Source organism: Megalopta genalis, chromosome 13 (assembly GCF_051020955.1).
Source record: "Megalopta genalis isolate 19385.01 chromosome 13, iyMegGena1_principal, whole genome shotgun sequence".
Taxonomy (NCBI): Eukaryota; Metazoa; Arthropoda; class Insecta; order Hymenoptera; family Halictidae; genus Megalopta; species Megalopta genalis.
This window is the reverse complement of record NC_135025.1, coordinates 9,301,344-9,325,810: the sequence shown is the minus strand read 5'-3', so window position 1 is coordinate 9,325,810 and position 24,467 is coordinate 9,301,344. Positions and strand designations below refer to the sequence as shown.

At 37.0% G+C, this 24,467-nt stretch overlaps 1 protein-coding gene across 3 annotated transcripts in view; it reads right to left on the bottom strand.

The window, feature by feature from the left end:
- Positions 1 to 24,467, bottom strand: part of LOC117224946 (protein RUFY3) — a 57,935-nt gene that overhangs the window by 18,767 nt on the left and 14,701 nt on the right. For all 3 annotated transcript variants that reach the window (XM_033478183.2, XM_033478181.2, XM_076526116.1), the window contains exons 10-11: positions 19,898 to 20,114; positions 14,528 to 14,791 (exon numbers count right to left, since the gene is read on the bottom strand). In XM_033478183.2, the coding sequence (XP_033334074.1) occupies positions 14,528 to 14,791; positions 19,898 to 20,114 (481 nt within the window). The remainder of the gene's footprint in view (positions 1 to 14,527; positions 14,792 to 19,897; positions 20,115 to 24,467) is intronic.

Sequence of the window (24,467 nt, the reverse complement as noted above, 5' to 3'; positions counted from 1 at the left end):
TCCTGAGACGCAGGAGTGCAGTTTTAAAAAAACGTATTTCCATCTCACCGTTAATTCCGCGTATTCTTTCGTTAATTAGAAAATCGCGGCGTACGGTTATGCAAGAATAAAACTGTAAGAATAATAAAACTTGCAGGCTCTCGTATTTTCTGTGAAACGATTTCAAAATAAAATCTTAAAGCAACGCATCTTTAAACACTAGTCTTACCAGTACAAATTGACCGATTTTACGTCTTTTATTTGCAAATCGTTGAAACGGTAGGCACTTTCATAGCAAATGATTGAATAAATTCCTCAACACCTACGATACTAACCACATTTCCCATGTTTAACCTAACTGAAACTACGCGAATCTTTATTCTTTCGTTATTAAACCATTACTTCAATGAAAACTCTTCCACATATCCTCAGGTGTAAATATTAACCCTTTCAGTGCTGACTAAAATGAAAAAGTATAATAGAAGAAATATCTACTTTTTATATTAATTGCATGACTTTTCTTATATTATACATAACTCTTCGTACTCACATTACCATCATATTATAAATCATATAAATGCTATAATCAGTAGATCAAATTTCTCAAAAATACCACAAATCAAACAATGTGTCTGAACCGATGCAAAATCCATTTACAACGAATAGCAAGCAAATGAAATTGCCGAAAGAATTATAGTAAACGAGCACCCCAGTATCCAACTACTAACATAAGGATTCATTCGAGCACATATTAAAACAGAAACGGTGAGAAGTCTAAACAAATTCATTCCTGTCGCTCTCACGAAACAAAACGCTTTTGGCGTTCAGCAGGTTCAGTCTAGCAGCATTTTTTTTACGGAAACGGTGCAGGTTCTCGAAAACTTCAACGTCATTAGCGCGATTGGTCAAATATTCCCTTTTCGCTTGAACTGTAGAACATAAAAATTGCAGAACGCAGGATTTCTTTCAGCTCTCTTAATTATCTGCATCGAATTCCACAAACCATGCTCTGAATAACTTCATCTGACACCACTGTCTTAAGAGCAGCAATATCAACCACCGTGGGATGTCGAAAAGAGAAAGGGAATTTTTATCAGCTGCACGGCGGTGGGTCCTTCCTTTCTCTCTCTTTCTCTCCCTCTCACACTCTTTCTCTCTTTCTTTCTCTCTCTCACACACTCTTTCTCTCTTTCTTTCTCTCTCTCACACACTCTTCCTCTCTTTATTTCTCTCTCTCACACACTCTTTTTCTCTTTCTTTCTCTCTCTCACACACTCTTTCTCTCTTTCTTTCTCTCTCTCACACACTCTTTCTCTCTCACTCTTTCTCTCTCTAACCTTTTCTCTCGCTTTTTCTCTCTCTTTTTCTCTCTCTCTCTCTCTCACTCTTTCTCTCTCTAACCTTTTCTCTCTCTTTTTCTCGCTCTCTCTCACTCTTTCTCTCTCACTCTTTCTCTCTCTAACCTTTTCTCTCGCTTTTTCTCTCTCTAACCTTTTCTCTCTCTTTTTCTCTCTCTCTCTCTCACTCTTTCTCTCTCTAACCTTTTCTCTCTCTTTTTCTCGCTCTCTCTCACTCTTTCTCTCTCACTCTTTCTCTCTCTAACCTTTTCTCTCGCTTTTTCTCTCTCTAACCTTTTCTCTCTCTTTTTCTCTCTCTCTCACTCTTTCTCTCTCTAACCTTTTCCCTCTCTTTCTCTCTCTCTCTCTCTCTCTCTCTCTCTCACCCTCTGCTTTCCTGATAGCTACGGTTTCCCGTGATAAAAAAAACCGCGCTCGCAATATCGCAGAAGAAAGGAGCGGCGAGAGAAAGACATTGCTTACTCAATTGTCAAGTAAGTTCGTCTGGCCGCGCCGGGGAGGAACAAACACCGGATAAGAAAACGAACATGATTGAGAAGGTGTCGGACAATTCAAACAATAAGAAACACTTGAAGATTTGCAAACTGCGAGAATAAAAGGGGTAAAGGGCCACAGAGAGCCCGAGAGAAAGAGAGAGACAGAGAGAGAAGAGGGAGCTGGGAGAAGAGAGGAGATTGGTCGAACTTTACGGCGTCTATACGTTCTGCCTCCCCACGGCACCCAGCTCCACCTACTATCCACGATTTCTCCATTACCCGGTGGTCTTTATTTTCGAGCCATTACCGACGGTCTATTATAATAATGCGGAATTCGTCGTCTAAAAGGGGAAAAGAGAAACGGGGGCGGCGGTATCTAGCGGGCCCGACCACCACTCTAAATTTTACATCTAAATTGAATCCAGCCCGGGTAAGATGGCGAGCCTTCGGTCACCGGGGGCTGGTTGCCCGATTATTACCGGGAAAGTAAGAGCCCGAATAATATCGTCCCGATAACCGATTTCCTCGCGAAGTTAATTATTGAACCGTCCCATCGACATGACTTACGACCGAGCTCGCTGCGGATCGGCGACCGTGTAACTTCGCGCCGAACCGGGCTGCCTCCGAGCTCGTCTTATCTTCCCGGAATCGGATACTTGCGGATACTTTCCATCCCGTATAAATCAGGCCCGAAGATCCGATCTCGGTGATACTGCTCCACGTATGATCGACCAACCCCGAGCTACGATCACGAACCGTCCTGTCACCGTGCTTCGATCTTTGCCGACCGTCCGCTTCAATATTCCTGGCGAAATTTCCGACGGTACAGGCTGCACCAAATCAAGCTTGCGAAAAGCTTGCACGATGCACAAAAATGTTTGTTTCTCTACATAGTAAAATGTACGATGTACCAGTTCTTTTTCTTTTTAGAGAATTCTGAGAGCAGTGACGTGGCTTGAAAGTTTGAAGATTTTTTCTGATTCTGTTTTCGTTCCGAGCCATACTCGTGAAAGCACCATTCATTTGCTATCGATTTTTCAATGTTTTAAGACAATTTTACAGGTTGCTGGTTATGGGAGCTGTTAAGATGGGTCTCAACTACAGCTTCATCATGTTGTCTCTTTAACGTGGATGTTTGCGTGTGGATTTTTACAATCCTGTTTTACTTACATGAAGGAACATATAAAGATTCGGAAGCATAAGGCAAAAATACGGGTATAATTACGAGACCCGAAAAAAATACCCGTTTATTTTATATAATAATTTTATTTAATATCCCGACCCTCATTTTCGGTTACCAGCACATCTCTAATTGCAATATAAACAGATAAAATTGTTATAAATGTAACTGCATCATTGTTTGTATTAATTAATATTTCCTGAAGTGAGATGTGCTATTAGTTGTTTCTAAAAAATATCCAAACGCTTGTTGTGAACAAATATGAACAAATGAAGTCAATACAGAAATTTTGTACAAAATGATATATTTTCTACAGAAAAAAACTGATTTACTAATGATTAGCATTATTATACTGATAAAACTATATAGACATTATAAACAAAACAGTTCAGATTATATTTGCTTGCATATTTTACTTTACTTACATATTTTTTAATAATGAAATTTCGAACAGTTTCGATACTGAAAAAATCTCATTTTAGAAACACGAATCTGTTTCTTCGAAAACACATTTCTTAGTTCACGTTTTTTTAAATATCCCGCAAGATTATCACGCTAAAAACCTGTGTAAATATCTCCTTTAACCCTCATCATGCCAACCCTGGGTTACACTTAATCTCTAAAGTATGTAAACAATGTTACGTTCCTATCAGTATTCAGTAGAGAGGCGAACAGTGAAGTGCTGCTTTCATGGAACTACTATTATGTGTATGCACTGTGAAAATGACTAATAAAAAATAATTTTTCTGTATTTTGAATCCATCTTATTATCTTACTTGTCTTTTAGATGTATAATAGTACGCAATTTTAATAGAAACACTATTTTTAAAGTATGTAATATATATTAGTGGTATATAAAATATTATAGTAATGTATATTAGTGATATATAATATTATAGTAATATATATTAGTGGTATATAAAATATTATAGTAATATATATTAGTGGTATATAAAATATTATAGTAATGTATATTAGTGGTATATAAAATATTATAGTAATATATATTAGTGGTATATAAAATATTATAGTAATATATATTAGTGGTATATAATATATATTAGTAACATATATTAGTGGTATATAATATATATTAGTAACATATATTAGTGGCATATAATATATATTAGTAACATATATTAGTGGCATATAATATATATTAGTAATATATATTAGTGGTATACAATATATATATATATATATATATATATATATATATATATTAGTAATATATATTAGTGGTATATAATATATATTAGTAATATATATATTAGTGGTATATAATATATATTAGTAATATATATTAGTAATATATATTAGTAGGGATCCAAAAATAACCAGGGTTGGCTTCTGCATCCTGACGGAAGGTCAGCCTTCCGAGGGTTAATTATAAATTATCCTGTGCAGCTGTTAATTTTTACTCCGTGTAGTTCCCATTTGATAAATAAGTAACGTCAAAGTTTGTTCCGAACTTTTACCGACTTAATACCATTTGATAGACACCAGCGATGTTTCTAAAGTATTTAGAGAACATCACGATGGCGTGAAGTTGTACACACAATTAGGTTCATCTCGCCTTCGTGCCATGTAAATTATTTCAGTCGTTTGCTGCACGATCGCGCGGATAAGTCGTTTTTGAAGAATCATTAACTCAATTACCCCTCCGTTTCATTAAACGTAATTACCCATACAACAGAAATCATCTTCCCTAATAACACCAAAAAAAACGAGATTGTTTTCCCGCAATTTCGTCAACGAACTAATCTTAGGCAATGCCTAAATAAATTATACCGCCGCGTTCAACTAAACAATGAATTTCCAGGTCGCTTCGCTTCTCATGAAATCGATTTTCGAGCGGGCCATGAATATCTCGAGTTGGCTTTTCGAAAATAGAAGTAAAGAGATATTTTTTTATAATAATTTACGAATATCGATTTACGTCAATAGGTCTGCCGGCACGAGGTCGATTCATTCGTTGTCGAACAATTTAGCTGCAACAATTTCTTACTATTAATTTACCGGTGGTGCATCAAGTAAAATATACACAGTATCAAATTTAATTAATAATCTAAACTTTGATTGCGTTGTTATACTTTCTACTTACGTTAATATTTTTGAGTCACACATAACTTCAATTTGCGTCAACAATATGCGAAATGTACAATACAATAATTAGATGAAAACTATATTAAAACACCTGATATTAAGTAATCATTATTATGATTTACTAATATGATTTATATATATATAATATTTATGATTTACTAATACTCTTGATCACTTAGCGAATACGATGTTTCAAATAAACAGTAAATGAAACAGTCGCGCTAACTGAAAATAAACATTTATTACCGTTTATTTCTAAAGTAATTAATTTTCTATCTAAGTACGTTAGTAATTTTTTAAAGATGAATCGATTATTTTGTACATAAATAATATCCATTGTTCGCACTATCGTGCGTCGCGCGACTCGCTTCCCATGGTCGCCTCTTTCGGCTAGGAGCACCTCGGGTACTAAACGATTGTAAACGAAGAACTTGGCGTTTTGAAATGATTGCAGCCCTACCTAATTTTATAATTAAAAATATGGCTCTATGTTTTCTACTTGAACCGTGCAATAATTGATCGCGAAGTAATTCGAGCCTCGAATTACATCGTTCAGCCGAGCAAAGCGGTACGCGCTGTTTCTTCGTTGCTGAACGATTACGGCGTCACTTCTCCCATTTAATAGTGATTATAAAAATCGAGCGGAATGCCAACACGGTCGAACGTAATTATCGAAAATCCGTTTGAACGCGTCCCCTCGCAATATCGTTTTCTGTTACAAACGGTATGTAAGACGTCCAGAACGTTTCACTTATTAACATCTGCGCGCGAATCGATATCGGCATCGACCATAATGTAACGTTATGAAGCCACTTCGGCAATGCGAACGATAGTAGCCTCTCCTTATTCCAATTTGCAATTTATGCGTTCAAGCATCCGGCCGGCTGCATTGTACGCCGGTGATATTTTTCGGTATCGATTGTCAGAACGAAACGATCACCCGTGGAAATGCTGTTATCGCGTGAATTTCTATTAAATCAACGAGCGCTCGAACGATCCCGGCGTTTACGTACGAAAATATAAACAGCGCGCGAGAATGTTAATTATAAATTCGTTACCTTGTAATTACTCGTTTTTTCATAAATAAAATATTTAAACTTGAAGCTGGCATCGCCCGCTTGTGAAGACTGCGCGAGAATAAACTGATTAACAAATTAATTACAAATGCGACATAACGGGAGACGCAAAATCGACACTCTGCGCGAATTCCCACGATAATCTCGTCCGTGAAATTATAACGTGTTCGTTTAAAAAATTGAATTCCATCAAATTTGATTTCCGCACTGAATTGAATTCGGCGACTCCTATTTACGAATGAATAAAACATATTGAACGCTAATTTGAAAGAAAATAACGTGTTGAACGCTGTTGCATTTTCAAAATAGCGTCATTATTCTTTTAGAAATACTCCTCCGAAATAGCATCGTGAAAAATGTAACAGAATTATAGTTAGTATCAGCGCTCAATATTTTATTGTATTTTAAATTGGCGTTCAATATTTTCTTTTATTCCATTTCATTTAAAATTGCCGTTCGATTATGGTAAAAATTCAATACCATTCTAATTTTCTCGCAACTCAATATAATCCTACGCCGGCATCGAGTTCTCAATTATGCTATCTTGGAAGTTCTTTGGAATTGTCTCTTTGAGAAAACACTCCGGCTTGCATAGTTATAATTTTTTAGAAGCTTTCAGAATTACAGGTTAGATTATATCTATAATCTCGATTCAAAATCATATAATTATATTGAATTTTGGCTAAAATAGAATTCTGCTGACTTATAATTATCCATAGAATCAAGCTCTTAGAAATAGAATCGTATTGAATTATTTATTAAATAGTCTTCTATTAAATCTCCCGAAATAAGAGCCAGCGAATTTAACTCGGAAATTTTAGAAATGTTCGAATCGCATACAGTCAGTCAAAGAAGTCTTTGTAGACCATTTAAAATGGAGGAATCTTGTTCAAAATAGACCAGAGAATTGCAGCTATTTTAAAAAGGAAGGATTTAATAGATAAACAAAATTTTCAAGCAACGAGCGGGGACAGATCTAGTCTAGATATTATCTAGTCAAGTAATCTTCCTAAACGTCTCAGAAAACTCAAGCCATTTGAACTACTGTACTGTGGTTATTTAAAGCCTTAAATCAACTATTATATATTTTCGACGTAGCTAAATACGTTTCCGTCTACTAATTCGACAAAGATAGAAACAAATACAATAATATATACAGGGTGTCCAATAATTATGTTAACATCCGGAACGTCCGAATAAAAATCTGCCGTTTTAGAAGCTTGGGGAAGCTTGAATCAAAAGTATACAAAGAATCTGTACAAAAGTTTACCAAAAAGAATGATTGAAGTGGTACAACGTAAAAGACAGTCGAGACATTACTAAAACTTAAACGAACTATGTAATTTAATTTCATTTTAACGCATTTGTTAATTCATATTCAAAGTGCCTTATCATTCTGTCCACATAAAAGTTTATTTTTTTTTTGTATAAATAACGAATGGATCGAACGATTTATTTAATTTTCATATATTATATTTCATATATTAACCCTTTGCGGTCGAAGCTATTCGAATTCGAAATCCAAAACATGATTTCTGATCTACAGTATAGTTCTATTTTATATAATTTATTGCGACTTATGCGCATGAAATTGATCCTACCGACAAGTACAATGCAATTTTAATAGTTTCTTTTCAAGTAGAAACGAGTCCGATGATTTTAGAATGATTTTGAAAAATAGTACACCAATTTTTAGTGGCGCCTCAGAGTCGCCATTCGAGTGCAAAGGGTTAAGTTAAAACTACTATCTCGTTTTATACTACTACTACTACTACTACTACTACTACTACTACTACTACTACTACTACTACTATCTCATATGCACAAATAGATGTTCCTACCCAAAAATCTTGAGATTACTTTATCATTTTGTCCATTAGTGTATGCGTATTGTGACGCTGTATAAATACGTGTATAAATTATATATGTATAATATATAAATGATATCGGTGTATAAACAATTTTGACCACACAGAAATCGCGTTCCAAGACCACTGCGGGTGCATCGAAACCGAGAAAACTGTTCGCCACACGACATCACGGACGGAGGGGGCTATTGTTTCGCGTGCCTTTGCATGTGCAAGTACGCGAGCTTGCATTCGCCTCGGTTTTTTGCCGGAAGTCGGGTCGGCCCGCGTCTTTTCCCGCGACGTTGGATTCGCATCGGCGAACGACCGACAGGGCTCGAGAGAGCCACCGTCACGATTTCAGGCACACGTTGAACCGTTCCTCCGGCCTATTCTATATTAAACAGTATGGTAATACAGGTGCGCCGCGAAAAATGAGTAACAAGAATATCCCGAGACTGGCTTGTTATTATGCAATAACTTACCACCCCGTCTCCAACGCCGCCGGTGCCGCCGAGACATATCCCCCACGTAATGCCCCGTGTCTTCCTCGAACCTCCAGCAATGGGGGTGAAAAAGAAGAGAGCCGACCGGGTCTAAATGTGTTTTATGGGCCGAGCAACGTCTCTATCACGACACCCGCTGAATATGCATGCTCGACATGCATACACTACACATAATCGTTCCGCCGGATTGGCCGATATCGCGATAATACAATTCGAATATGCGTCGCGACAAAATCAACGATGCCCGAAGGTCGTGTGCATTGACGGTCGAAGCTGTCAGTTTCTTCCATGTGCACGGTGCAAGCCTGCAGCGAGATCATTTTTGGCGAACAATCAATTTCTCAACTTTAATTCGTGGAGAAAATCTTTTTTCCTGTGAGCTAATAACCCTTTGAAACTTGGATGTTCGAAATATTAATTTTGTCAAATAACTCTGTAATTAAATATAATGTTAGAAAGTTCAAGTTTTGAAATTGAAGTTTATATCATTTGATTTAATCGCACGATTCGGTGCATTAAAATGTAATACTAGTTTCTTCAAGATCTTCACGTTTAATAGTACCTGTATTTTAGTTATTTAACGCTAAACCTACCAAGCAGTAATACTAACTGGCGTGTACTGCTTCACAAAAAGTGAGAAGACCGAATTTATTTAGAATTTGTAAAGTTTTTATTATAAAACTTGCTGCAATAATATATTATAATGTATTATTAATATATAATATATAATATATATAATATATATTAATATATATATATAAATTAATAATTATTTAAGCATTTTCCACGAAAGGAAAACGCTTAACTGACCGCGGTAGGTTTAGCGTTAATTACGGCTTAGGCAAATTTTAGTTAACATGCGAGTAATACAAAGATGATTGCAATGTAATTTTTCTTTCATTAAGAAGTCTTAGAAAAAAAAGAAACGATAGAATATGTTAGACGTTAGATTTTTTTTCATACGAAAGCTTACGGTATTAAGGAAACTTAACAAACCGTAACGCGGCATTTTCAACGTCGCGTCGCGTCAGTTCGACCCGTAACTGTATACACTAGAGTGAATTCTTCGAAAGGCGACGAGCAAAGGAACGTGATCCTTACCTACTGTTCATAATTTCAATAAACTAGCTTTTCGCTTGGAGTCTTGGAATATCGGTCCCGTTGGTTCGTTCATTCAGAAATTTTATAACACATTGTGGTGCGTTTACGTTACTTGTTAAATATTATATCATCTAACTAGAGATTCTTTTACATTTTTTTTACAACGAAATATTTGTTAAATATTTGTTATTTTTAATATAAAAGACTGTAAATCACCTGACTAATCCATAGAAGTACGATTTTCTTGATATTTCAGACATCTTTAATGATCCGGCAGAAAAACGTTTCCAACAAAACTTGGTCGGTATTCATTTTGCCACAAATCAGAATATAAAAGCTCCCAAAAAAAACATTTTGTTTTATAACAAATACTGATCACCTCGATTTTTTAAACGTTAATACATATCTTTGACTCGATCATATTCTAGCTGGTCTCGAGACGAATTCAGCGACCTACTACGACCTTGAAACAGCGCCGAAGAAAGTTTAAGCCAAAAAACTGCGAATTAAGTAAAAACCATCAACGACAAGACCGGGAAATTTGTCGCAACTCCGTGAGGACCCGCGACGACCAAGGGCTTTTCAACGATTACCAGGACCGTGGGTATGGTAATCGAATCAATCCCAGGCCAGAGGAGACTCGAGAGGGTGGTAATGGAACGAATCGAATCTTTTCTTACGTTTATGCCATTAACGGCGTGCCAAGAAGCTCCAGTAAATCGTGTCTATCGTGCACGTCCATGAAATTTCGATAAGGCCTACGGGCACATAAATTTTCCCGGGAATATATCCGTATGACGAATGCACGAATACACTCTCCCGCCGCCTTTCCTTATCGATGCACGCAACTGCACCTCCGAACGATCTGATCTGACTGAATACTTTAAGTGCTTATATCGTGCCGGCGCGTGATTCAGACCCGAGAGCAAAAAAAAAAGAAGGAAGGAAGCTTTTGCAACTTTTCTTACCAACGATCGGACCAGCAAATACACACACACACACATACACACATACACACATTCGCGGATTGCACATTGGTTACTCGATGGCAGGCGCGCCGGTGTAAAGACATCGTTTCGCTTCTCGACACTTAAATTTCCTGGCTACTTCGACGAGATGGCACGCGTGAGCGTAATGCGAAGTAATGTGAACTGGCAAAAGTTACCACCGAACGTACCTAATAGTAATCGCTAGATTGTGGGAGACCGTGTCGACTAGAATTTGAACGGAGCGATACGCTTTTAGATCAGAGCCGGGCAAAATTTTATTCGGACGACGGATAAGAAATAAGGATTAACGAATATACATCGAATCGAGTAACAATTCGTCTAAATGACAATTAATCCGAATAGGATTTTATTCGAATAAAAAGTTATTTGTTATGCGAGTGAAAATTTATTTATACAGGAATTAATTTGGGAAACAAGCGATTCGAATAAACATTATAGGATATAATGTTTTCCCATAGATTAAATTGATTGATTAATAATTAAATTGATTAATTTCTTCCGTGATAATTGTTACTTGACTTCTTCCTCAACTGCTGCACCGGGAATTTTGTTGCATTTGGATAGCTTATTATGCACATAATTTTACAATCCCCATTCGAATAATTGATTCGAATCGAAGATGAGAAATTATTCGAATAAATAGATAGGACAATTTTGATGCAAAATAAAAATTGTCTGCATCAGTTGTAAAAAGCAGTAGTCAGATAGAAGATTCTAATTGTAAATTGAGAATAATGCGTCGATATTCTCAAATTCTCCGAATCTTATTATTGTTCTGTACTTTTCCTACTAATTTTTGTCATGAATGTATATGATTCACAGACTAATAATAATCTTCAGACATTTCTATACAAGTCCAGTTTGCTAAAAGTTATTTAAAAAATTGATATTTGTATAAAAGCATTCTAATAATAATGCTTAACTGTCCCGAGAACATTATATCCAGATATTTCACATAATTACAATGGAATTAAATTTTTACCTTAAATGAAGTTTATGAGAGCATTAAATAATGCCAACAAGAAGTATGATATTCCATTTAATAAATCAGTAATGATGAAAATTCAGGGCACGCCGCTTTTATATAAATTGCGAAGGGTATCGGACAGCAGCGATGAATATCGGCAAAACACAATCAATTACTTATTAGTACATCAAATATATGACCGCTGACAATGTGTTAGTTGCTATTGTTCGTCGTCGTGAGATAAAACGTTCAGTTGGTTTTTATTGAACAATTGATAATGAATTCTTATAAAATACCCATTCTGTTACGATAAATAATTAAATTACGTAACGCGAAAAATGTCACAATCTGGAAATAGGGGGTTCCTGAGGTCATTTGAAGTAACTTTCTCCTTATCGAAAATACAATCCGTGGCTTTGTTTACGAGTTATTAACGAAAAACATTGACCAATGAGAGGCGAGCTCGGCTGGCGCGGGGCGGTCCAGTCAACGAGCGCACGAAGCCGAGTTCCGCTCATTGGCTCGGCCGCTTCGCGCCAGCCGATCTCGCCTCTCATTGGTCAATGTTTTTCGTTAATAACTCGTAAACGAAGCCGCGGATTGCATCTTCGCTGAGGAAAAAGTTACTTCAAATGACCTCAGGAACCCTCCGTTTTCATATGGCGAGACATTTTTGGGACCCCCTATACATAAGACACGAAAACTGACTTCTAATCAATCTGCTGTCCTAACGTGTTTCAATCACAAAGCTCGTTCATCTGTTATTTAATCCTCGTTTAAAATATCAGAGGCAGCATAATAAATGAACGATACCAAGTGCTCAAGGTAATAGTGCTTCTGCGGGCTTGATTAGCCAAATTATTATGTTTCATAGTAACGAGATCATCTAGTTAATTCCTCTTCTCTATTAATCCAATTTTCTATTAATATCGGCGAGTTTAGAAGAGGTGCTCAGTGTCATATTATATGGAATTCGGAACCATGAATATTTTAAAGTTAATAAATTCATAACGCTAATATTCATCGTGTTGTAAGTAATTAACTCTGCAACGGTAATCTCATTAACATTATTGGGTATCAGCTCATACATCGAAATATTTTGCTTGTGTTAAAAACATACGGTAGCATGGAAAATCATAATGATGAACGCCGGCGCGTAATCGAATATGTGTGCACATGATCCATTTGATCACGATTAGAAGACATATAGAATATTCCATAACATGTATGAATTACCAAACTAATTCTACCAGGATTCTAGAACCAATTGTAAAAATACTAAAGAAGGTATAGATTATTCAAATGAGAGATGTCTTGATTAAAATTACGTTTTTATGAAACTGATAATTTAGTTGGGGCACAGAAATCATTTATACGGATAATACAAAGTCGAGACATCTCTTCAAACACAGCAAATTGTAACAGAAAAAAAATGTACGAAGAATCGTTATTTCAAATATTTTAGCAACGTTGACAACTGTGCACAGCCTTTTTCATGACAAATAACTATCAAAACCTGCACGAGGAACTTCAATGAACGTGGTGCTATAGTTGTGCAAACGCACAAAATAACTTTTCAATATGTATTTTCTTGCATTCGCAGGGAATTAAAACAACATTTTCCTGCAATTCATTGTTCGTCATACGCGTTGCACTTCAAATTCATCCCATTATAAATCATACTCGTTCTCTTACGAATTAAATGGCCCATTTTATAAATCGAACTCATCTTTATCAAATCAACTTCATCCTTTTGTATAATAAATCAAATCAATCATCTTTTCCAAACGGGACTGACCCTTTTGCATATTAAATTCACTTATTCGTATTATATTATTCAAATTCATATTGAATTAAAAAAAAATGAGATAAATTTTATAAGTAATTATCGAAGATCAATGAAGATGAATTATTATTTCTATTGTTTCATAAATAAGCACATAGGTTCGCGTTACATTTAAAGATCGAATAAAAGACGATCGATTCTGATTTGTAAAAAAAGGGTTGATTTTATTTGGAAAAAGGTGAATTTAAATAACATCGAACAGAACATGATCCGCAAAATGATTACTATTTCGTGCAAAACAAGCGCAGATTCGCACCGAGGCCGGTACTTTCAGCTGTCTTATCCCCTCGAAATTGCCAACGGATCGAGTGAAACGGAAGCGTTCACAGAGAGGACGCGTCGGCAAAGAGCTGAACGGACTTTCGCGGAAGTCAATTTCTCAACGAGGTGCACCGAAATCCGTCAGGAACGCAAACAGGCTGATTCATCATTAAGGCGAGCCCCGTAAAATCTCGAGTGCGCGATAAGATCGAATCAACAACCCCCCGCGCGGTGGATCTTTTCAATTAGTCGAGGGGGTTGTTGGGAGCGGGGTGGGCGAGGGGGGTTGGGCGGTGTTGCGAGAACCGTCGGGAGAGCGGTTCGGAGAGAGCCGGCGCGCGCTCGTACAGCCATAAACGAGTGAACGTAACGGCCGCTTGTAATTGCAAGGCTTAGCGGCGATACACCGTGTTATCTCTAATAACAGAACTGTCGTGCATCAAAGTTTCCCGGTCGGCCTCACGCGATTCCGATCTACGGGGGTTAGTTGGACGAGGTCGAAGAGGCGTATCCGCGCGCGGCACGATAAAACCTCTCGACGCCGCAAGGATCGTTCAGCGCGTACGGGGGTCGCCGCGTTCCTGGTTCCAGGGTGATCCGATCGTCCGTGCCGGAGAAATCTGGACCGTGGAACCAGTAATTTCGAGAGTGGCAAGGATAATTGAACGATTAAACGCGCGGCGCCGCACCGCCTCGCGCCGCGCCCGGCTGAAAAGCCGAATCGCCTGGACTCTAAGCTTCAACCTTGGACGAAAGGGTCGACGGGGTTCGAGGCGGAAGCCAGAGGGTGGGGGCAATTAAAAAGTTTGATTACCTTACGACGAGTGATGTTGAACTCACGGTTGCAGCTCTTGCAATGGGTGACCAGGCGATCGTTCGCCCAGGTCGCTGCACCCTCTTGCTGCTGCTGCTGCTGCTGGTGCTGGTGCTGGTGTTGAGCGTTGTCAGCGGCCTCGCGTAATTCGACGGCCGCCAATTTGGCCGCGCTCAATTGTCCCCCAAGTTCCTCCAGTGTTCGTTCCTGCTCGGTGCAGATCTCCTTCAGCGCGTAGTGCTCCTCCTGCAGCCCTAGGTATTTCTGGAAACACCGGGTCAGACGCTGGAATTACATGCTCGACGCCCCCGCTGGAAACTTGCCCCTTCGAAGTAACGGCTAGACCTTGCACCCACCGCCACCCTCTTCTTTCCATTCCCGGCGCTTCGATACTAATTGTTATTCGGGGATACTTAGGCAACGACGATTGCGAAACGAGACGCGCCGACGACGATTACCGGGCGAATCCGATCTCGCCTAGAACTTTCGAAAGATTGATAAAGTTCGGGAGGGAAAAGGTGATGGGAGCTCACAGACCTCCTTGTGTTTAATGGGAAAATCGATGTTCAGGTGGCTTGGAATGTTTGTTGCCGGCGGAGTGGCGTATCGTTTTACCTCGAGTAGGGTAGTGGAGCCGGTGAGATGACCGACTGCTTTGTCTTCGCTTTGTTTTCGGCGGTAATTAACTTTGCATTTATCAAATAACGCGTGCTAAATTTTTGTTATTTTAGTAGCTTTTAGTATTACTATTTATTATTAGTATTACTATTTAGTATTACTATATTTATTAGTAGTATTACTATTTAGTATTACTATATATATAGTATTACTATATATATATATTTAGTATTACTATTTAGTATTACTATATTTAGTATTACTATTTATTATTAGTATATTACTATTTAGTATTACTATTTAGTATTACTATTTATTATTAGTATTACTATTTAGTATTACTATATTTTTTAGTATTTTAGTATTTATTATTAAAGTATTCTTTTATTTCGATTAACTTTCAATGACAAAATTTAATATGTCTTGTTCGACGAGTAGAAAATTAATCATGCCCAAAAATTGACTAAAGACACAGCAATTGGTCACCTCACAGTAATCGGCTCCACTACCCTATAAGGGATGATTTGTTGGATACACCTACCAGCGAATGAACGTTTCGCGTGTTATATGAAAAAATGATGTCTAACACACCCTTTCGACGTTAAAATTTTTGATCAGTTGTATTAGGTCTACCGGAAAGTCTTGTGCGGTAATGTATGAATCCCAAGAAAGAAGTAGTAGAAATCCCAAATTTCCCAAATTTTTTGAAACATTGTTTTCATTATTTCAATATTAAGTGAGCTTCGTGCGCGTAAACACGTCTACCGATAAAGTTTATTTACGGCATTGCGTTCTGAATCTCAACAAGTTTGGTGAATGCTTTCGCTGAAGACACAGTTTCCGACATCCACCACACAAAGATGAAGCAGATGTCAGCCAAGGACTGCTCGAGTCTTTCACCTCTAAAGACGAGTAATTCTGCAGGAATGAAATTCAGAACGTTCCGGTAGACCTAATATATGTATAATATTATTGAAAGCCGAATAGAAAAGATTGGAGGAGTATGCAACCTTGAAAGTTCGAACACAAATAAACGAATCTCTGTGAGCAATTTCGGTAAGATTTCTATAGAATTCGTTAATTATTCAACGTATTCGCTGTCAGCGTTTCGCATGTGCGTTGATTTCAATTTTGTATTTCGCACAGTGAATATCAAATTCTGATGCATGTTTGTATTTAACATTGTAATACGCTGCACAATTTACAGAAAATGTTTACCCTTCCTGCGATAAAAGCTGCTTCTAAATTTAATAGCAGGATACGCTGCATTTAATAACGTTGTAAATACGATTGGCTGTTGTTAAAACAAGCGCTGCCGCGGAACGTGTTAAAATTACAAAGTGCCGGAATTCCGTAACAGTTTTCAGCTCCGTGCCCAACGAATATTTTTTAGTTTGCATCCAGCGTCGAAAGGGATTCGTATGATAGATAAAAAAAAAAAAGAAATTTGCGTGATCGACTTGAACAAATGATAAAGAAACTGAAAAAAGTCAACTTTAAATATTCGCCAAAATTCATTAAATTCCAATATCCGAAAAATCGTTGGCTTCGTTGTATTAGTAGATCATTGTCTAAAAAAACAACGCGTAGTTTCAAATGAAACGGATGAAAAGTTTCGGAGACTTCACTGGGTGCAAGGTCGAGAAACATAATGTCGAGAAAAACGCAATTAAAGTTTCAAGTTAACATGAGTACATCTTACGTGACGTGAAGTAATTTTCAGACACTTTGAATTTAAAAAGGTCGTACCACCAGAATACTCTACGTCCTACAAAACTCGCGGAAAGCAGCAAAAAAATTTTACATTTACGTTGAACTAACAAGGTTGCATACCACCGTCGTACAGTTCTACTTTTAATACCAGAAAACTTTGATTCTCCAATTAAATATCCCAGATATAATTTAACACGTTAAGTGGCGAATATCGACGCCAAAATTTCCAAAAATATCATTTAATTAATGAAATAAAACTAAAAATTAATTCATTAAAATTAATAATTATTGAAATAATCATTTAATTAATGCATTTATCGTATTTTGTGCCCCTCGAAATCAAACAGCAACTTTTTCTTCTGTTGTCAAAAACAATATTGTCTCGTTTCAAATACCCCACCCTGTATATGCATTATTTCACATTTATTTTGAGAGATTCAATGTTCCTAGGATTTTTATTCTAGGATGTTACTAGTCCCTTCTACGCGAAATTTTATAAGATTAGAAATTCTACCGTAAGAAATGGACTATCGAATATAGAACATATTGAAGATGAAAAAGGTTCGGAACCCAGAAATTCTGGAAATTTTGAAACTTAGTGCGCACGTGGAGTAAGTCATCCGCAACACAAACCTATTTTTTGTTCGTGCCGTGGTACGGTTCCAGAGGGTGGAATCATCCCTTGAAAAGAATGAAGAATTTTCTTCCTTGTGAAAAATATCTGCAGAACGGTGAGAGATATCGGAAACAGTCCAAAAAATACTGCATCCTATTTTCAAAATTGATGTTTTCTCCTCTTCTTATTAATAATACGCGCCTTACATTTTTCGTTTTAGAAATAAATCGATCTTCGATCACGGAATTCCCTACATTTTTACATACTTCGTTGATAAAATGATTTTAAAAGTCACTATTTAAATAATCTAAGATAAACTGTTCACGCTGAAAAATGAACTCCGGCGAAAGAAAATTTTACAACGTCACGAAGAGCAAATAGATTTGCGTTGCGGGATGCAAAGTGCAGAGAAATTTTCCAAATTTTCTGGAACTCCGGATAATTATACCATTATCCCCTTGCCGTACGATTTTTCTCATATTTAGGATGAACAGAACATTTTCGACTGTAACCATATTCGAATGGGGAAAGAAAAATTTATCTACATTCCGACGTAAAAGAAGCAGTTTCATCATAATTTTTCATGTAACCTCAGTTTTAGTCAGAATTTTTGTTTAAATCGTGAATTCGACGTTAACTTACATCGCGAAATTGACATTTGCTGGTTTGGAATTATATAAATTTCCTAACCCATATAAAAAGTTCGGATCGTAGATGGTTAACAGGTTATTATCTGCATTGCGGGTCATAGTACGACAAGGGGTTAAAGAAATGTTCATCGTGCATTTCGAAAGAAATTTTCTGAGACGCCGTTTTAGTGCACCTGTGTCGCATAGTGTTCCGAAACAGCGAAATCGAGGGATACGGTAAGTACTATTTTCGATTTTCGTATAATATACGAGAACAACATCTGGGGTACGAAGGTTTTATTACTTATGCACCTATACAGTGACCAGAGCTCAAAATTTTCCTTCGTTTGTCGTGCATTACTCGTGAAGAGCGGTGTGAAAGCGAAAAGATCGAGTCACATTATTCCGAAAATATTTATCTAATTTCAGTTCTGTAAAACGGATACTGTTCCTGGAAGTAAGTAGAATATTTATATGTTCTACTATATTTGTAATAATTAATAATTACTTTGTAACAATTATAAAATATATTATAAAACATGAACAGGAAAGGCTTGAGAACAAATTTTAAATACGTAGTGTAAAAGTTAATATTCCACTAAAATTCTAAACTTTAGATTCCTAAATTTTAAATTCCACTAAAATTACAAGAAACAGCTGTCACTAGGTGTCATCCTGTTTGTCTTACTACCTTTTATGGATGCATAATAGTGTTTTTACAGAAAATATGGAAGATTCTGCATTTATCTTCCTATATTTATTTTTTGCATTTCTAATTTACTAAATGTACTTATACTTTTACGTACACCATTTATAACCTTTTATCGACTTCTTTCAATCTCATCGAAATATCAACAATTCGTTATATCGCGCTTCATTCAAATCAATATTTTAATATAATATATTGTGGAATAAATTATTTCTGTCTTATAAGCTTTCATTTAAAAATGTCTCGAAATTCCAGATGCGGAGAATTTGACTTTTACGATGTTAAAATTTTCAAAAATTTCAAATTCTAGACAAACACTTCTGCACAACCTTCTTCGAAGAATAAATAATATTTTGCTATCGACCGTATTAAGTTCACAATTTTGTTCTTTAAAAAATGTCAAGTTCAGGCTCGTAATCAGTAGACTGCGGATCTTTCTGCAAAATAAACATTGTTTTCATTAATTACGAGTATAACACAGATTCGATCATTTCTTCCCTTAATGATCTTCGTACGTTGAAAGTAACGTAACAGCGTACGTTAATTTTTCCAATGTTCTCACTGTTCTATGTACGCATAAAATCTGCAGTCTAATAATCAACAACCCCCAAAAACCTCGAAATACTGATTTCCGATTGAATTAACCCTTTGCACTCGAATGGCGACTCTGAGGCGCCACTAAAAATTCGTATACTATTTTTCAAAATCATTCTAAGAGCATCAGACTCTTTTATACTTAAAAAAAAACTATTAAAATTGCATTGTACTTGCCAATAGGCTCAATTTCATACGCATGAATCGCAATAAATTATATAAAATAGAAATACTGTAGATCAGAAATCATGTTTTGGATTTCGAATTCGAATAGCTTCGACTGCAAAGGGTTAAAATGCGTTTTAAGGTCTCGGCCAAGACTTCGCCGTTCGGGAACACCGAGCCGCAGAAAATAGAATCGAAGGGGCGGAACATTTCTTTGAGTCGTGTAGATGAAATAAATAAGTATCCGATGTGGGTCAATGGTTTCAGCTAAATTCGATCAGATACTTCGAAAGCATCTTGTATGCACGTTCAACGGAGCAATGTACCTCGGACACCCGCCGCAACTGATCAATCTCCTGATGTAATTGAGAGATCTTCTCCACGTTGGAAATCGATGCTTCCTGCAAGGAGGTCCTCCATTCACGTTCGAGTTGCAATTCCCTCTCAACCCCGTTCGCTCTCGCCTCCCTCTCTGCTGCCTCGGCACCCAAAATCCTCACCCTCTCCTCCGCTTCGGATCTCACGCTGGCCATTTCCTTGCACCTGATTAAGCCAAAACGCTGGTACTTAACCGTCAAACAAGAGACCGCGGCCTCACATTACGCGAAATATGATTTCGTCTACGTGAACGTCACCGAATCGCGCTGTTCTTACGAATGATGAACACAGAAAGACGATGGCGATGTCGTTAATGAGTCGTGAAATGAGAAATGAATTGATGAGTGATACGAAATCGATGACCCGATGCCATGCGGTTCGGCTGTTTATTACACCGAGTGTTGGTCGTTGCGGTGTTTCAGCTGATTTTAATTGTTTAATAAGAAAATGTTTCGAACGAGAGTGAGTTAGAGAACAATGATCTTACGATCGGAGAAGAATTACAGATTTCAAAGAATCTTCAAATGTTTCATTTTTCAAAAATATCACACGAATCGCTCTGCGTTCTTTTAATGCTAAATCAAAACCACGATCGAATGACCGGTTTCTCATTTAACAATTGACTTGATCAGAGTCACAGTGACGTAAGTCAGATTTCGAAAATGATTTATATTTTAAAATGTAGTCTATACATGCCAAAATGTTAGGAAGACAAATAAAATAAGTTATGAAGTTACTGTGAATTAACTTAGCTCTAAATTGTTTTAACAGTAAATTTGGTCAGTAAACTGGGGTTACTGGGGTTACTAAAAGGTTACTGTAAATTAACTTAACTCTAAATTGTTTTAACAGTAAATTTGGTCAGTAAACAATACGCATGTTAGTAAAAAAACAACACTTCTTGTTTCTCGCAATGAGGACAATGTGACTCACGTAATTATGATTCGAAACCACTCAATTATCGAAATTACAAAGAAGCGTTCATGGAACATGATCGAATAAATAGCATTATCGAAGCAATTACTATAATAGAAAAAACTATGCAAAATCTAAATAAGTTGAATGGTTTCATTTTTATGAGGTAACGCACACCAGTCACACTTTTACTGCTCGGTTGATTTAGTGTTAAGTAGCATGGCGGAGTCACACGTTCCATTTGAATTATCTGATACCGCAATAACGAGGTTTGTTTGCATTTTAATAGTTGCTTTAAAATCGGAGACGAACAGTTAAGAACTCCTTAGAAAACGGAACATGAGATGTATAGAACGTGTAATCCATAACATTATTTAGCTTAATGTAATGTAACAGGTTCTTTTGTAATTATTATTTCCAAGAAAATTATCGAACGTTTCTATATTAAAATAAAAAAGATTATTATATCACGTTCCAGAATAATATGTATGTTATTAAATATGTTGATATTTAAAAAAAGAAACTGTTAAAACTGTTGTACGAGTGACAAGACTCAATTTCACATGTATAAAATGCAATAGATCGCATAAAATGAAAATACTATAAATTAGAAAAACTAATTTTGTATAAGCTTCGAGTGCGAAGAGTTAATTAGCCTCAGGTATATAAAGTGTTAATTGTTGTCTACGAATTCGTAGCCTATGCACGATACTAACGTCTCCAAAGCAACTGGCTTTTAATTTATAGCATGAGCTTCATATACAATATGAAACGACGACGATCGATATTATGCAATACTATTATTAATTAAATAATATTTGACACTTGTTACAATATCTGAGAATCGTTTGAATATTAATCTACGAAATATCTGTTCCCGTTATAGAAAAACTTTTATTTCTAATCTTAGACAAACGAAAACTTTTAATCCCGAGAATCTTTTCATATCCGAGATGATACCCTTTCTGATACGAGAACTTTTTTTCAAAAGATACCACATAAAATAAATTCCAATGCAGCTTGTGAGAAAATTCTGGAACTTCTTCGAACTCAGCTCGAAACAAAATGACATTTTGCAAAATTCTCCTCTTTTGTTCGAGACATCGTTTTATTAAACAATTATCAATTCGTTGATTATCTGACGTGTTTGCAACAGCTGAACGAAATGGGACAAATCATGATAAGAGTTTGCCGAATCAATTGTTTACGCATTTATGCTATCGTCAAAAGATACTAGCCAATTCGAACGAAATACATTAGCAGAGATTTCACCTAAACGCGCGGCAATCATTATACGTAACGAAGAACATAGAATTTTAAACGCGTGCAAATTGGAGTCGCGAACGTCGAAATGTACTTAAGGCACTATCTTGCGATCATTCGACGAGTTCAGTAACTTTCGATGAATCAACGTGGCCGATAATTGAAAGGAATTGTATCGCAATAACACACTACGTACATAATAATTCACGCCTAGCCGGAACGTCGTCGACCGTTCGGCCAAAATCCATTTGACTAATTCAATAACCGGGACGGCCATCCGTTTGAACAAATTCGCCGCAGCGCCTACACTCCGGCGCAATTTTTCTGCTTGAGTTCGCAGAAATATTAAGCCTCGCAACGCGAGGAAGTTACGAGAACGAAGATCAGTAACTCGGCCCGAAGTCTCGTCGGAAGTCTTTTCCCATGATTATTCATGACCGAATATCATTATCCAGCCGAAGAAACCGCCGGAATGTTTTTATAATGGCTCTACGCGCTGATCCTGCCGCAAATTCGGCGAGATCTCCGCTCGTTTATTTTTCCTTGAACCCATAATCCGACGATTAACGCAGCGAAAGTCCGACTTACCTTGTGCATTATCATAACCTCGATATTTCGTGAGAAACGATGGGAGAAAAGAAAATTTAATTAGGGCGATTTTCATACTAACGTCTCCACGAGAAATGAAAACGGTGAGCTCGGGGTATCGAGGTCGCATGCGATTACGATTCGGTTTACGTGAAACCGAACATCCCTGTTTGTCTTTTAGGGTGCGTGCAGACTGCAGTCGGCAGCCAATCCGAGCTGCGTAAAGCCACTGCTCGTGTGCGCGAACAACATCGTTCCATATTTCACAGTAGAAAATTACCGATTCACGTATCAAATGTATTCCTCGGAGCTGAAACTCTCCTCTCAGAGAAACAAAACTTTGGGAACATTTACAAATTGACTGTTCGATACTTCATTGTACGTAGTACAGTAATTTCGCTCTCTAATTCGCGCTCAGATTGCGCACAAAAATGGACAATTGTTGACAATCGATATCTATAAAAACGAGCCGCAATAATCGTACCTCCTTTTCCCAAATTGTCCATTTTTGTGTACAAGCCGAGGGTCAATTAGGGTGAATTTACTGTATTCGTCCTTTTTTAAATCAAATTCTCAAATAAATTATTACGTGCATTTAGAATTACATATAATTGAAATACAGTAAATTCTCTCTAATTAACGCTCAAATTGTACGGCTCGTTTTTATAGTTACCGATTGTGAACAGCTATAAAAACGAGACGGCTCGAATAATCGTATCTCCTCTTCCCAAATTGTCCATTTTTGTGCGCAATCTGAGCGCGAATTGGGAAGAAATTAGTTTGCACCGAACATGACGATAAACATAAATTTATAGTCTTTAATATTTTCTGAATTCTCGGTTTACTAATTTCTCTTGTAATTTATCAGAAAAAAGGTACTGAATAAAAAATGGTTCCACGACAAAATAAAAATAAACAGTTTTTTACAGGGAGTCATTTAACTCTTTCGCCTTAATTTTTCTTGCAAACTACGTGTACAAAAAACAAGTGTACCAAACGAAAATTGTTTATCACGAAGATGAATTTTCCCTATTTTCCTTTTCTATCAAAATGTATTACATTGTTGAAAACAAAGAGGTTTCAGTAAAATAATCCAAATGATCGTCAATCAGGACACACTGATAAATTTCAACTTTGCCGAGCGTTCCGATAACTGATAGGCGATTTTTATAGATTCGAATGTCGCAGCGCCTCGAATCTATTTTATTTTCGCAGTCGAAAACAGGATCTGCGTCGCAGCTTTCTTTCACGATTTCCGGGTAAAATGAATCTGCCGTACGACGGAATATGGTTTGATCTTATCCCAGCCCTTCGGTTTCCAAAGCGAGTTAAAAACTTCCGTGAAATTGGCGCGCGATCGATTTCTTGAAACGTCGAAAGACGGCCGAAACGTTGTGCAAACGTTCTGCAACGTAACGAAAATACGGGATTATTTTCTGAAATTATTTTCGAAATGAAATTTCTTAAAATTCGATCTTCCAGATTCGTATTCGGCGCGCGAAAATCCATAACAATCGTCTATCGGCTATCGAAAACACGGGATACGTGTTCGACATTGTTATCGACAGGTACGTTCGGACGACATTTCGTCGGACGTCAAAGCGAAAGCGTAGACCGTGACATGAAAAACGAAGGGAAGGTGTCGTCCTAAATAGAAGGTTGCGGCATTTACGCAGCCAGCGATCAGCTCCCGAGGGAAGCGTGGACGCACCCTTGACCTCGAGCGATGCATGATCTGGGGGTAATCAAATG